Source organism: Catharus ustulatus, chromosome 11 (genome assembly GCF_009819885.2).
Source record: "Catharus ustulatus isolate bCatUst1 chromosome 11, bCatUst1.pri.v2, whole genome shotgun sequence".
In the NCBI taxonomy this organism is placed as follows: domain Eukaryota; kingdom Metazoa; phylum Chordata; class Aves; order Passeriformes; family Turdidae; genus Catharus; species Catharus ustulatus.
Genome location: NC_046231.1, coordinates 7,999,512 through 8,014,604, shown reverse-complemented (window position 1 = coordinate 8,014,604; position 15,093 = coordinate 7,999,512). Strand labels below are relative to the sequence as shown.

Here is a 15,093-nt window from a genome sequence, read left to right as displayed (position 1 = left end):
ATTCTCTAAACACATTTTTAAACAAGGCTCTTAAGAATAGCAGTTATGAGTAAAGGCCTTTGTGTTAAAAATTACGCAATCAAACCACCTAGTATTTGGATCCCCCCCAAAGTTTCCTTCAGGATAGAGATGCTTCAAACACAGCAAACTGCTGGAGTGCTTCTGTAATAGTAACTGGGAAAACCCACAAGGCTAGCAGGTCAGAGGAGACTTTCAACAAAGTTCAGATATTTTTGGTTTATTGGAACTCTGAAAAATACTTAAAATTATGAGACAGCATTGGGTCAAACCATAGGACCAGTGCAGGGACTAGCCAGAGGGCTAACCTGGTCTAAGATACGCATAAGTAGCTAGAGAACAAAAAAGAAGGATCCTGAAACTGTGTCTTTTAGATAATTACACAAAGAGATGTTAAAACATATAAGAAGCCAGCTATAAATACAGTAATAACATCTTATGAATAATGCTATTATAAAATCAGTAAATTCATATCATGTAATCAATAAATCAGCAGTAACCATCTTAGGAAGTTGAGATAACACCTTCTAAACAGTCATGTACCCATGACAGTAAAATGAAGCAAAGGAAAACACTGAAACAGCTTGCAATCAATAACAGCCATAATGTAGAATCATCACTGACTCTTCTGTGTTATCTATGGAAGATAAAACAGTAGAGATTCTAATGAGCAATAGAATCTTCAACAAAATGAAGGGTGAACACACTGTATCTTCTTTATCCACAAACAGGTATTTATCAGTGTTTCATCACAGCTGTTTTGGTCAGAATTGAATTCTCTCTTAAAGCAACTACATACCTTTCAACGTAGAAAAGTAATATTTTACTGTCTTAGATTGCAATGCAATATGTAACCAGAAGAGTGTATTCTATCACCATCTGTTAAAACCACGTGGGGAAGGGTTCCTTATCTCTTTCATGATCCATCCCTCATATCTCCAGAGATGATATCTTCTGTTAATGGGCCAGTTGTTAAAACGAGGTGGGGCAGTTTTCTTTATCTCTTCCACATCCATCCTCCCTCCAGGAGATATCTTCTGCTAATGGGCGATTGAGTCCTATTGTATGACTGATGGAATTGCATCATCCCATTGTGAGATGCTCCAGCCAGGCGGAGGAGCCAAGCATTTCCTACCTAGATAAATACCTGAGATTTGGAACACCATAGCAGCCTTTTTCCACTGGATTCCAGAGGAAGACTGGGGCCCATCCTCATCATCACTGGACCTTCAGAGGAAAATGACACCCTTCTCCAGGATTACTGCTTCAACTGAACCACATCTGTTACTGTGGGAGGACTGCAGCCACCATTTAATAGGACTGCTACCAACACCCTGACTGACTGGGTGTCAGGTTGTATTCTGACTTTGAGCACTAAATTTTTTTTTCATTAGCTAATTATATCTAAACTTTAAAGAACTGCTGCAGATAAAATTCAAGGTTCTAGGACTTAGTTAAGAACTTAAAATTAATTGCTGCAAACAATATTGGCAGGAGAGCCGTGTGTCGGGTCAAGATCGGGACCTGCACGCACAGCCACGGCATGATGACATCTACAGCAGCCAGGAAGCAGCACATCCCCAAACTGACAAAGGTGAGAAAAAAGGCACCCACCAAAGTTCAGATCACAGTGGAGCAGCTTCTGAGAGAGGCAAAGGAATGTGAGCTTGAGCGTCTCCCACTGCCTCCACAGCAGAAGATCATAGATGCTGAAGAGCTAAATGACTATAAACTCCGCAAGAGGAAGACTTTTGAAGTTGACATAAGAAAGAACAGGACTGTTATCAGCAACTGGATGAAGTACGCACAATGGGAAGAAAGCCTGAAGGAAATCCAGGGAGCCCGTTCCATTTACAAGCGTGCCCTGGATGTGGACTATAAGAACATCACCCTCTGGCTGAAATATGCCAAGATGGAGATGAAGAACTGCCAGGTCAACCATGCCTGGAACATCTAGGACTGAGCCATCACCACCCTGCCCAGGGTGTACCAGTTCTGGTACAAGTACACATACATGGAAGAGATGCTGGGGAATGTTGCAGGGTCATGCCAGGTGTTTGAACGGTGGATGGAGTGGCAGCCAGAGGAGCAAGTCTGGCATTCCTACATCAACTTCGAGCTGACATACAAGGAGGTGGACCAAGCACAAAGCATTTACGAGAAATTTGTCCTCATTTACCCCGATGCAAAGAACTGGATCAAGTACGCGTGCTTTGAGGAGAAGCACAGCCACTTTGCCCACACCAGGAAGGTGTATGAGAGGGCGGTGAAGTTCTTCGGGGAGAAGCACATGGACGAGCACTTGTATGTGGCTTTTGCCAAGTTTGAGGAGAACCAGAAAGAATTTGAAAGAGTGAGGGTTATCTACAAGTATGCCTTGGATAGAATTCCAAAGCAGGATGCCCAGAATCTCTTCAAGAATTACACAATCTTTGAGAAGAAGTTTGGAGACAGGAGGGGAATCAAGGACATCATTTTCAGCAAGGAGAGATTCGAGTATGAGGAGAAGGTGAAGGCAAACCCCCACAACTATGATGCATGGTTTGAATACCTGATACTGGTGGAGAGTGACACGGACGGCGAAACCGTGAGGGAGGTGTATGAGATAACCATTGCCAACGTGCCCCCCATCCAGGAGAAACGCCACTGGAGGAAGTACATCTATCTCTGGATTAACTATGCACTCTATGAGGAGCTGGAGGCAAAGGATGCAGGTTTTATGTCTGGAAACCTGACTGAATTCTGTAGGTTCATTAAAAGGTTTTTAATTTTCCACTGTTCTCGAGACGGTTGTCCTCACAACTTATGGGCCCTTCTCAGCAACTCTAAGGTTGCCTCACCTTCTGCGAATTCTCTTTTGGCCACGTATCCTCCGTGGTTCAGGACCGTGTATTTCCCATGTTTTGGGGACTGTGCTTGCGTTCTGTGACTCGCAATTTTGTTCTCACTGGGTGTGTGGTTTCTCCTGGGAATTGTGCTCATTTCTATGTGTTCCATGCCATCTGTGGTGCCATGAAGTCACTGCCCCGTCCCACAGTTGGCCTGGTTCGTTTTACCTTCTTCTTTTGCAACAGGCTGTTCATCTCATGTCAATCACGTCTTTCTGGCCACCATATGTTGGAATAAATCAGCCAAAACTCCATTTTCTTGATGCAGAAAGCCAATTCTTTATTGACAATGCTCATATTTATAGGAAATATCAGAAGGCACTGCATTAAACCTAATTGGTCAGCAATACAGTGAAACTCAGTTCGTTGGTCAGTAAGGGCTGTTGTATATCTATCAAATATTCTTTCTCTAGATATGTTTACATTTTTTCTTTGTGGGTTCTCATGGGACAAATATTTTTGTTTACACAGGTGCATTTGTTTTTCACCCTCAGAATAGATTGTTCTGTTAAACAAATTTCTCATTCTCAAAATAGCTTCACATGGGAACTTGCAAATTGCTTGTTAGCTGCACTTAGAAAAAATGACAGGCCAGCTTTGGCAATTTTACAGAGCAAGGCCTGATTTCATAAAGGCCTTTCTTTCATAATTCTTCTACCTCTCTACAACAACAATAACTGTGGTTTTTTTACTAAACAAATACTAATAAGAGTTATCAAAATAACTATCATTTATTTACAAAAAAAGACGCTTGTCATGTTGTTGTAGGTTTAGCACTGGCTAAATTGCCAGTGCACCCACCAGAATTATTTACTCATTTCCTGCTGTGAGATAGAATTAGGAGGAAGGCAAAACAGGCTCAAACTTTGAAGGGTATAAAGAAAACTATATTGCCAGAAACTACAAGAAAGAAAAAAAAAAAGAATCCAAATAAAACTTTCAGAACACTTCTCCTGTCCCCAAACCTCTTTTCTCTCATACTAACAATACACACAAACAAATAAATTAGTTTACCCTCTCTAAAATATTCTCCAATTTACTTAGGGAGAGGAGTATCTCTCTTCAGTCTATGGAGGTTTCTCCAAAAGAAATAGTTCTTTTGTGGTTTCAATTTCCCCAAATAGCAGCCGCCCAGGAAATCTGCGATCGTGAATTCCCTCCCACTTTTTCAGCCTTCCCACAGCAGAATTTATGGGTCATATCAACCTACGGGGCACATAAATGTAAGGATTATCACTTCAAGCAAAGGCTCTTGTCATCTTTTGAAAACAGAGGTGTTTGTTCTTCTTCCCTGGTGCCAACAGGGGTCTTCATCTCTCTCCTCTCTATTCCAACTTCTCATGAGATCACGGTTACTTCAGCATCTGCTTACTTCCACACAAACGCCTTTGCTCATGGCTTCAGTTTGAACACTCCACCACCCCATATGCATTTCTAAGAGTTACAGGGAAAAAAGAGCATCTGATTTATCTTCTCCACAGCTTAAAAGAGAAATTTCAGTCCACAACTCTCATCATCCCCTTATCTGGAACCTTACTCCTTGTCCGACTTTGATGTCTCTATGCTGTTTTCTGTGCGTGTCTTCATCTCTGTCCTTTTCTTTCACTCAAGAGAGAGGATGAAAAGTCTGCAGGTCTCCTCTGGGCAGTGAAAGTTCATAGCTTGCCAGTGGCCTGCAGAAGGTCACGAGATCCCTGTCGGGTGGTGGCCCAGGGCTGTTTATGATAGAGAGTCCTTCGGCAGCCGCAGCCACACTACGGCTGCGCCAGGATAGCAAGGACCCAGCTGGAAACGGTGATGGTTGCTCTGGCTGCATTCCATTTCAGGGGCCCAGCTCAGCCCCCACTGGGCCCCAGGGGTCATGGCGGGGTGCGTCTCGGCCTGTCCAGAGCTTCTCCTGGGGCCTGCAGACCCTGGCCCTTGGCCCAGGCCAGTGGCAGGGCAGGGCTTTAGGTGGCTAGATGTTAGCAGTGACAGCATTTCAGCCAAGCTACCTGGGGCTGTCTGGCTGTGCTGGGGGAAAATCGCCCCCTTCCCCCTGGCAGCCTCCCACCCAGCCGGGGCTGTTACCTCAACATCAAACGGAAGGGAAGAGAGTGCTTCCCGGGCTTGTTGGTTTTAAAATGCATATTCACAGAGGCATGTTCAGCCTTCTCAGTGATTTAATAGGTTTCCAATTCTAAGAATTAATCCCTGATTGGGTGTTGTCACACATAGAGGAAGTTCTCAAAAAAAAAAAAAAAAAATTCCGTGAATGTCTCCATCCTTCCTCACTAAATGTCATATGTGCAAAACCAGCACACATGTGAACACTTCACAGAACCTTTATGTCATTAAATATGCTTTGCTTTGTTTTTCACTTGGTACAAAGAATTCTGTGTGTTAGCAGAAAACCTGCTGAATGAGGGAAAAAGGCTTGTCTTATCTGCAAAACAAATTTGTCCCTAAATAAGTTCTTATATCATTGATCACAGAATTTAGTTTTCGAAACTATGTAAGTAAGATTTATTTAAGTAAAATCCTTTATCTGAAAGGATACCAATAGCCCAGGTAGTAAAACAAAAATAAAGTAAAAGAATGGTAAGAAAAAAAAATCTTAGCACATATACCTAGGAAGTCATCTGCAAAAATACTTCCTGTGATATCATATTAATAACCATCTCTGTACAGCATCAATCTCCCTTGTAAATGCATAAATCACATGTCAGTATGCTGTAATATGTCAGTATGCTGTTCTGTGACACCATGGAATTGCAAGTTTATTTTCATATTCAAATTCCTTTGCCTACACTCCATTTTACACAATCAGCTTAACAAAAACTCTTTTCCATCTGTTTTGTAGGTCAACAACAGTAATTTCTGAATGGTCAACTTGTTCCCTCTTATCTCACTATTGAAGATAATCTACCATATACCAGATAAAACAGCTTAGTTTTTAGAAGTCTGTTCTTACAGAGCCAGGCTCAGGGAGAAACAGAGAACTTGATGTCTTTGTACCTCTTTCCACTAACATCTCACAATTTATGGCAATAACTTGTATACCAGAGAAACCCTGAAAAACTTCATCCCAAATTCTGTTCAAGAACAAAGTATTGTGATAAAACAAATAATAGGGACCTAAGACCTATACACCTCAAAAATTCAAAAAATAATTTCCTGGTTTGGAATCTGTATCATTCCTTCTGAAAAATGGAATTATGTCAGTGCACTTAAAAGAAGCACATCACATCATTTTCCCCAAATAATTTCTTCTCACCCCAAACATAGATTTCCTAGACATCTTTTACATGCTAAAACTTATTTCAATATTTTACTAATTCATATATAGAAATAGATGCATACTACAACTTATAATTAGTCTCAAAGTTCATTATCACCTACATAAATTTGCTTCTGTTTTCCTTCCAAATGTTATTTAGGAGCAAGAATTAGGCTGCGAAATATTTATCACTAAATAGCATTTGAGAGTTTAAGCATTATGTTAATTTCTGAGACTGTACTGCAGCTGATTTTCCTCCAGAAAAATGAGAGACTACAAAGAAAACTCAAAGCTCACAGGATTATCTGCTTAACCTCAAATGAATATGGCTAAACTGGAACAAAGTACATTGGTGTTCTAATTCTCAAGATTTAGTATTTCATGGGGAAGTAATATCAGCATTAAATGGGCCTGTGTTTTTTTGTGAACGGACTTAGTTTGCCCCAGGCTTGCTCATCACACGTCTGTAATAACTACTACACTCACCTGTGAATAACACAGGAATCCAGGGCTTGAGATATTTGCAGAGATAGAAGTTGACAATTAAAGAATTCTTTGTTTAAAATACAAAAGGGGTAACAATCAAATATTAACCACTGGACATTTCTGATACAATGTTTAACTCACCCCCCCAATGCAGTTGAATTACCCTCAACATTGTAAAATACATAATTCTACCTAACTTATATTTTAGGCTCCCTCACTTCGGTAAGGACCCTCAAATAATCCTAATAATTTGGAAAAAGCCAGCTGTTAGGATTGAGTTTACTGGCTAGCATTCTCAGCTACTCCTGATTATTATAGAAAAACATGATTCAGTGGTTAATGGGGGTGAAAAAAGCAGAAAAATAGTCTTGAAAGCAATTATGAGATAAAAAATTCCTAGGAAGATGAGTCAATAAATCCCAAGTCTCTTAACCATTGCAATCAATCTTCTGTTTGTAAAGAACAAACAGCCAAGGTACATAAGGCATACCACTCATTACTGGCTCTTCACTGTATTTTTAATAACCCAACAGAGCAATTGAAGGCCTGAGGCCAAGTCAAATAATTTTAATTTTTCTGTAGTAATGAAAAACAAAGAGATCTAGTAGCATGAAGATATTTGCTTTTCACTTACCGGAGGCGAAAGATTCTGCACAGGCCATTTAATCTTCTGTCATCATTAAATGTTATCTTTAACAGTAAAGGCAATTCTGGAATATAAAAAACAAAATATCTGTGTAGAATTCAAGTGTATAGTAAACCAACCAAAAGTAACAGATACTAAAAATAATCTTATATATTAGGTAACTTTTAGAGCTTTGTGTGACTCCTAAGGTTATCACATTCTCCCAGACATTACTACACTCTTTTTTAATACATTTGAACACAAGCTCTCAAATCTGTGCAAGAGAAGTAGGAGTAGAAGAAAACTCAGTTCTTTGCCTTTAAGATCCAGAACTACTAAAGCTTCAGACTTTGAAAACTTCACTGCATTGCCCTTTCTACACAGAGTAGAAGCAAGGACAGACAACAGCATAAGAAATCCTTTACTTGAACTATCAGAATCCAAACATGACATGAATTGTTAGAACACAGAGTTTGGTGTGCTTAATTGTTTTTTTAATTGTAGTTCCAGCTTTCCTTCAATTATTAACATCATAAGATAAAATGCTCTCTAAAGCAAATGTGGAATTTTGAGCTATAAGAAGTAGAATAAAGTATTGCATGACTGTGTTTAAAATTAAGAAATACCTGGTTTAAATGCTAATTTATAAAAGTATAAAAAGCTGCATTACATACATTCAGAGAATAGTTTCCACTACAAGTTGCCAGATGTATAACATTAGGATTTTGTAACATTTTAGCACCACCCGTAACATTACTGCAGCTGAAAACTACTGCTGAACAAGAGGAATAAAAAGCCTAAACTTACTTCTTTTTCAGTACTCTCTCTTCCCCTCAGGAGCACAAGTAAAAGCTACCAACTGTTCTTTAGCAACAGTACTAAACAAGGAGCTTAAGGTAAGAAGTAACCCTCAATGCTTAGGGGAATATCAGCAGGAAGCAGAAAAAATAGAAGTTATTTCTACATTAATTTTCCTATTCCTAAATAGCTTGTGCATCATTTAAAACAAAGAAGAATATGCAGAGTTCATACAAGGACCACAACTACTGGGGGAAATGGATGCAATTGAATTTAGTTTTATGTGAATCAGAACTGGAGGTCGTGGCTTATCCTTGTTATAGGACTGCACAGAAATTAATCTGGCCAAAAAACCCGAAAGATAAGAAACAGTCACTTCAGACTTTGAGTATAATGAAATATTATTTCTGTAAAACTGCAAGAAACTGCAGCTTGTTTGGTTGCCTTGTTAAGTAATGAAGAACAGCTGACACCAACTGAAGGAAGTGGCAGAAAGCCAAGCCTGTCTCAAAGCAGAACCACGTGTCTGTTGTACATTTGAAGATGTAATAACCTGTCTCCTGCTTGCCTAACCATGGGGCTACCTTCCCTTCTTTCATCATGGAAGCACTTCCAGGACTGATGGGAGAATATTTAATATTAATCACAATTCTGCCTGTGGATCCCAGGCCAATCTAAACAGAAAAACCCAATATGATATATCCAGGGAGAAAATATATATGGCTTTGATTCTCTTTCAGATAGGAATCAAATTCTAGGGTCTAATATAAAGTCCACCAGATTCAGCGTACAAGCATCCAAAAAACCATACACTCTCCTAAGGAGCAGGATCTGGATGCCCTATGAATAATAGACATTAGCTTCACTGAATGTACTGGAATACTTTTCAACACAAAAGCACACTCAAGCTGAAAGATTTCAAGACAGAGCCAAACATCTAGAGTGCTATTTTGAAAGGTAATTCATTATGTTAGTGATCCTATTGATTAACAGCAAACCCCTCTTATTAAGGTTAGATGTGCATATTGATTTTTTTTTTCTTTTTAAGGAAGACTGTGTATGAATATAAATTGATAGTGCCTAGAGTTGAAGAACTGAAGGACGATTTAGCAAATTAAATGATACCAGGTTCTCTGTTCCCAGCAGCCAAGCTACATAAGCAAAATGCCACATCTGATCTAATGCTTATTTTTACTATTTTTAAAAGGATTTTGGAAGAAAATATTTGTTACAACTTCTTACAAAAAGGGAAAAGTTAGGTAGGAAAGTATAAACAAAGAAAGGTTAGGTTACAAAAGTATCAGAACAGATTCTACACAACCACAGCCTATAAAGGGCTGAAAAATTGCATTGTTGGTGTAACCCAAGACATAATTCATGTGTCTCTCTAATGCCAATATAAAGCTGCAAATTGAAAATAGGTTTGCTTTTCTAGAGCTCAGAAACACTACAGCATCTTTGAAACAACCAAGTCTTCTAGTGTATGATTTGTTTCATTTATTACCAGTGAAGTTTATTCCCCAACTATAGGTCTAATTTTCCTACACCTCTGAATGTTTTACACTGTAACAGTCAGCTGCAGAGATGCATCTCTCATGATCCTGATGGGGGATAAAGTAGATAAACTACCAAGTTCCTCGTTTCTAGTGCAAAAAACCTCTTAAGCACAGACAAATCTGATTATTCAAGAATATTGTCCTCTTTAGCCTGCTGCAGCAGCAAACATTTCAAAAAATAGCTAAACCTATTTTCTCATCAAATGGGGCCATGTGTCTGATAATGTCTGCACACAACACATCTAAATAAATGTATCTTCATTAGTTTCATGTCAGTGTTAGCTCAAATAATAACAAAAGTACCCTCAGAATAAATATGTTGCCAAGGCCAGCCAGCTCTGCTTTTTCCTACAGTATTATCATCCATTAAAGCTGTTGATTATGAAATTATTTTATATCCCTGTCCTTCACACCAAGTCTGACCAAGCCCAGACTACTGCTCTCTGCTGTCTGTATGCAGATAATAATTCATATTCCACCTCAAATAAACATAAGGAAATACAATGTTGTCTTCCCATAGCAATAATTTAAAATACTGAACCGCTGATATCTGTGACAAATAGGGGAGACAATCTGCTAAACAGTTATCCAGCAGCCCTATAAGAGTGCACACATATAATTTCAAATATGTATATTTTCAACTTGGATAACTCAAATTTTAAAAAAAAAGTATGTATAAAGGAAAGAAAGATATTGTGGAACATATAACAGAGGAGTTAGATATTTCCTGTTTTATTAGCAGCTTACTATCAACATTAAAGATGAATAATGCATGACTATCTAGAAATTAGCTGTTCAAACAACTGAAGAGAGAGGTAAGCTTGAATAACCCATCACATCAATCTTCAGGGAAACAAATTAGGGTACATTACTGTCACAGCTTTTGCTTGACATGGTTTCAGATTTTAATCCAGTTACATGGAAAGCCTTGGGAACATCAAAGAAATAACTTTTTCCCCCTCCTCTCCTGAACACAAATGAGTGAAAAGGCTTTTAATAAATCTTTTTAGCTGGATACATATCTCATACAGAGGGAAAGAGAACAAAAAAACTGTATTTCTCTAAATTCTGATTTACTCTGGAAGAAGGAATGTTACACCCCTACCAAAACAGAAGCTTTTAGAAAATTCTTTTACTAGGCAGCAGTTCACTGAATTGCTACATTAATGTACATTTCAGGCTTTGAAGTCAGGGGCCAAAGCAGAAATGGCTCAAGAAAAAAGGCATGCCATGCCCCCTTCACAATTACATTTATTATTTTTCCCATCTCTGTGGAAAGGTTATTTACGTATCCAGATTTCTTATTTTCCTAGCAAGACTGAGTGGGGAGACAAGATAAATACCTGTTATTTCATTTACAAAACTTGTACAGCTCACTTATTTCATTAGATTTGTCACGACTTACAGTGGTCAAAGTAAGAGCAAAAATCTTTTTACATCCTGATAAGCATAAAACTGAAAGGCTTCTGTTCCTCCATTAAGGGCAACCTAAGCACCCTGAGGGCAAAATAAATAAGGAAAGAACAGACAAGAAAAACTTACTTGCAATGATGAGATATTCTAGTCATAACTAAAGCATGGTCATGGAAGAAGAATCTCAGGGGTTAAGTACCTAATTCCTGTGCCCACTCCACTTGCAGACTCAGAAATCATTCAGTAAAGGTTGTGAGTAAAGGTGCATCTATGTTTGTGCCTTTCTAATTCAAGTATTTCAACAATTTCACGGGCTTGTCTGCAGCTGTGAACTGTAATTTTAAGTATACAGCTGTACTACAATCATATCACAAAATAATGCTGCTTGGATAGGGATTTGGATGGAGACAAGTTCCAAAAGATAGAACTTTCCTCTCAGGAGTCATGGTTTTCCTTCCCAATTCTGCCATTGTGAACCGTGTTTTCTTTATTGAGACACTGGAGATCAAATTATCCAATTTGTCTATTAATTTAATTGATGTAGTAATAAAATGCAACTATATATAAATACCCTAAGTATTACCATTACCTAAGTGTCACCATTGTGTGACAATACCAGTTTTCTATAAAATTCAGTTTTGCTTCTAAATGTTACAGCAGACATGAAATATTCACCTTAGGCTTCTCAACTTTAGACTGTTGTATGCTTCTGAAACAAGACAGCATTCACATCACCATCAGGAATCTGCATTCCCCTCATTATATTTTCCTCCAAAACAAGCTCTGGCAATTTTCCAGAGCTACTTTCCCATAACAGAAAAAACCCAAAACATCAATGAAGAAAGAGGAGTATTAAAAAAACACAAACAAGTAAGTGCGTTATCTAGGCTAGAGGGAAAGAAAGGAAACAACAACACAGAGAAGTTATCCAGCTTCCAAACAGCTTAACCATCTTCCCCTTCCTTCCATATGATTACAGTAATTTCACGATTATAAGCCGCACCATTTTGACTAAAATTTTGGTCCGAACCCGAAGTGCGGCTTATAATCAGGTGCGGCTTATATATGGACAAAGAACAAAAAGTGGCTGTTTTAGTTTGGAGGACAGGTGTCTGCTGAGAAAGGCAGGAGCTTCCCTTTGAAACGGAGAATGTAAACCCCCTCCCTCCAAATTATTATAATTTTGAAATCAAGGGGCTTTCAGGCAAAAATATGGGAATTAGGAATAATAGTTCTTTTCTAGGGAAATTAAAATAGAAATACAGTACTACAAAGAAACAAACTCCAAACCCTGACAAAGTCAGAGTACAACCTGACACCCTGTCAGGCAGGGTGTTGGTAGCAGTCCCATTAAATGGTGGCTGCATCCTCCTGCAGTGACAGATGTGGCTCAGTTGGAGCAGTGCTCCTGTAGAAGGTGCAGTTTCCCTCTGGAGGTCCAGTGGTGATGTGGAGAAATCCGGTTTTCCTCTGGAGTCCAGTGGAAAAAGGGCTCCCTTAATGTCCCAAAACCTCTGTTTTTATCTTGGTAAGAAATGTTGGGCTCTTCCCCCTGGCTGGAACAACTCCCAATGGGATGCAGTAATTTTATCAGTCCCACAGTGGGACTCAATGGCCATTAGCAGACAATGACTCCCTGGAGGAAGGATGGGTTGTGAAAAGATAAAGAACAATGCCCTGCCTGGTTTCAATGGATGGCCCATTAGCAGATTATCTGCCATTGAGATAAGGATCACTGCCCCCACCCTCAACAGATGGTGATAGAATAGATACCTTTTATCACACTCTGTATTGTAACATGTGGCTTATAATCAGGTGCGGCTTATATATGGACAAAAAAACAAAAAGTTGCTGAAACCCAGAAGTGCGGCTTATACTCAGTGCGGCTTATAACCGTGAAATTCCTGCTGTCTCTGGACAAAGAGCAACCACTACTCTCATTTTTGCTAAGACTCCAAACTAGGACAAAACAATAAAATCATTTTGTGGCATGTAAGCAACAAAGAGCAGAACCAAATCTGATCACAATGTCCCTTTCATGATCCAGGGCATGATGCTTCTGACAAGTCTCAATCCAAGATCTCTTAAATTAGATTTAAAACCATGCAAAGTAAACAACCAGAAAAGCAAGGAGGTAAATATAACTTTTTGCCAAAATGGTTTCTCATGACATTAGCAGGAGCCTGACTACATAGCTATCACATCTTATACAAATTCTTCCTACATCTTCTTTTTTCCAGGTTCTGAAATATGAGCAATTGGAGTGTATTTATTGATGAGTAAATTACATTTAGGGTTTTTTTTTAAATCAAAAGTAACTGTCCACACAAAATTGCAAATACACCAGGTACATTAATGATAGATTTCAATTTTCTGCACCCAGAATTCTGGCACTGTTGTTGCTACAGGGATTATGCTGACAGTAGCTTTTGGCAGCGTATGAACAGGTGATATTCATTACTCAGGTCATGTTCTTCTAGTGTAAACATTTGTAAACAAATTACTGCTTAAACTGCCATTTCCTGGCCAACAACACACTCATGTCATCTGGTTTTGGGCACAGTTCCTCCCACTTCTAACAGAGAGGATACTAGAAGTGAAAAGAAAACAGAAGTCACAAAATAGACTCAACTGTTTTAACACAGAAAGGAGCATAACAGGAATGACTAAACTCTGTTCTGGACCATAGGCAGTGAACAATGCCAGGGGAACTGTGTTCCCTCTGTCTTTCAGATGACAAAAAGCCAGCAAAACAAAACCAGAATCTAGCAAAAACCTGAAAAGTGTGGGGAAAAGAACAAATTCATTTTCTCTACAGCATCATCAAAAATTCTGACTTTATAGTAACTTAGAATTTTGATTCAATTTAAATCAACACAATTCTCTAAAGGTTGGAATGGTCACAGAGAATGGCAGCAAAGGTTAGTGACTATACTTGATATTAAATTAAAATGTCTCCCTTTGCTGGCTAAGATCTATTAATTGATTTTTTTTTTTAAATGTACTGGTTTTTAACTTATGCTCAGCTCTTCTCTATATCTAGTGCCCAGTCATCTCCAGGTAGAAAGCAAAAGCAGCCTTTCCAGCAAAAAGGAACAAAGCAGTCCATTCCCTGTTGAAAAAAAGCCCATAACATTGCAAGAAAAGAGTATCTTAGTAATGGGTTATTTAATACCTCCAAGAAGAGTCTGCTTTTGTAAAACTAAGCAGAAAATTAGAGAAAATGGAAACAAATACTTCATTTATACCTGTGGCTATGAAAGCAGATTAAAAAAAGAAGATGAAAGGCTTCAAGTTCCACTGCTGCATATCCTGAGCCACAACAGGCTCAAAAGGCTGCACACATTTTTGCTCTCCCAGAGAAAGAGAGGACTAGAATAGAAATTCTGAACTCCAGAGATGATCCCTATCCTTTCAAAACATACCTCAATAATGTTTTTTTTTCCAAAAAAGTAAATATCAAGAGAAAAAAATAAATATATAATAGATTTTAAACTGCTGTAGTATTGGAAACATTTGCGGACTGCTATTTTTTTAAGAGCAACCTAAGAAGCATAAAAAATCTGGTATAAATAATTCCCTAATGATTCTCAAGCCCTTTTACATTTATTGCTAGTGACAACATTCAAATACAAGGCAGTGTAATAATTAATATTGCAATTAATTATGGTAATTAAGTTTCTTTCAACTGAAGAAACTGCTTGACAAGAGATAAGGAATACATTATGACTTACTCAGCTGAGCAGTTATTTGTGTAAGCACCATACTATCTCTGATAAATCTAGTCACATAAATAATGACTGTGTAGAAACAAGTAGTTTTTATCACAAATGAAATCCTTACTTTCAGGTGCTCATAAAAACTCATGTTCTAGCCAAAGAGGAGCTCTAGACACAGGCAAAGCAGGGTGGCTGTCCAACGTGGAAGCTCTTGGAGGCAGTAAACCTGCAGTAGAGCTGCCACCTGCTATTCCTACAAGTGATCATCTCTATAGAGGTGCTGACAGCTGAGTTTGTGGGGTTTTTGTAGCTTTTTTTTTTTTGTAGCTTT

The 15,093-nt window shown here is 38.6% G+C and overlaps 1 protein-coding gene across 1 annotated transcript; it reads left to right on the top strand.

Annotated features, from left to right (window-relative positions):
- The first annotated feature begins 1,184 nt into the window (after window positions 1–1,184).
- On the top strand, window positions 1,185–3,857 carry LOC117001292 (crooked neck-like protein 1). The gene is given in 1 exon segment (XM_033069502.1): window positions 1,185–3,857. A coding segment is annotated over 1 exon segment (1,386 nt). The 5' UTR covers window positions 1,185–1,561; the 3' UTR covers window positions 2,948–3,857.
- Window positions 3,858–15,093: the final 11,236 nt, after the last annotated feature.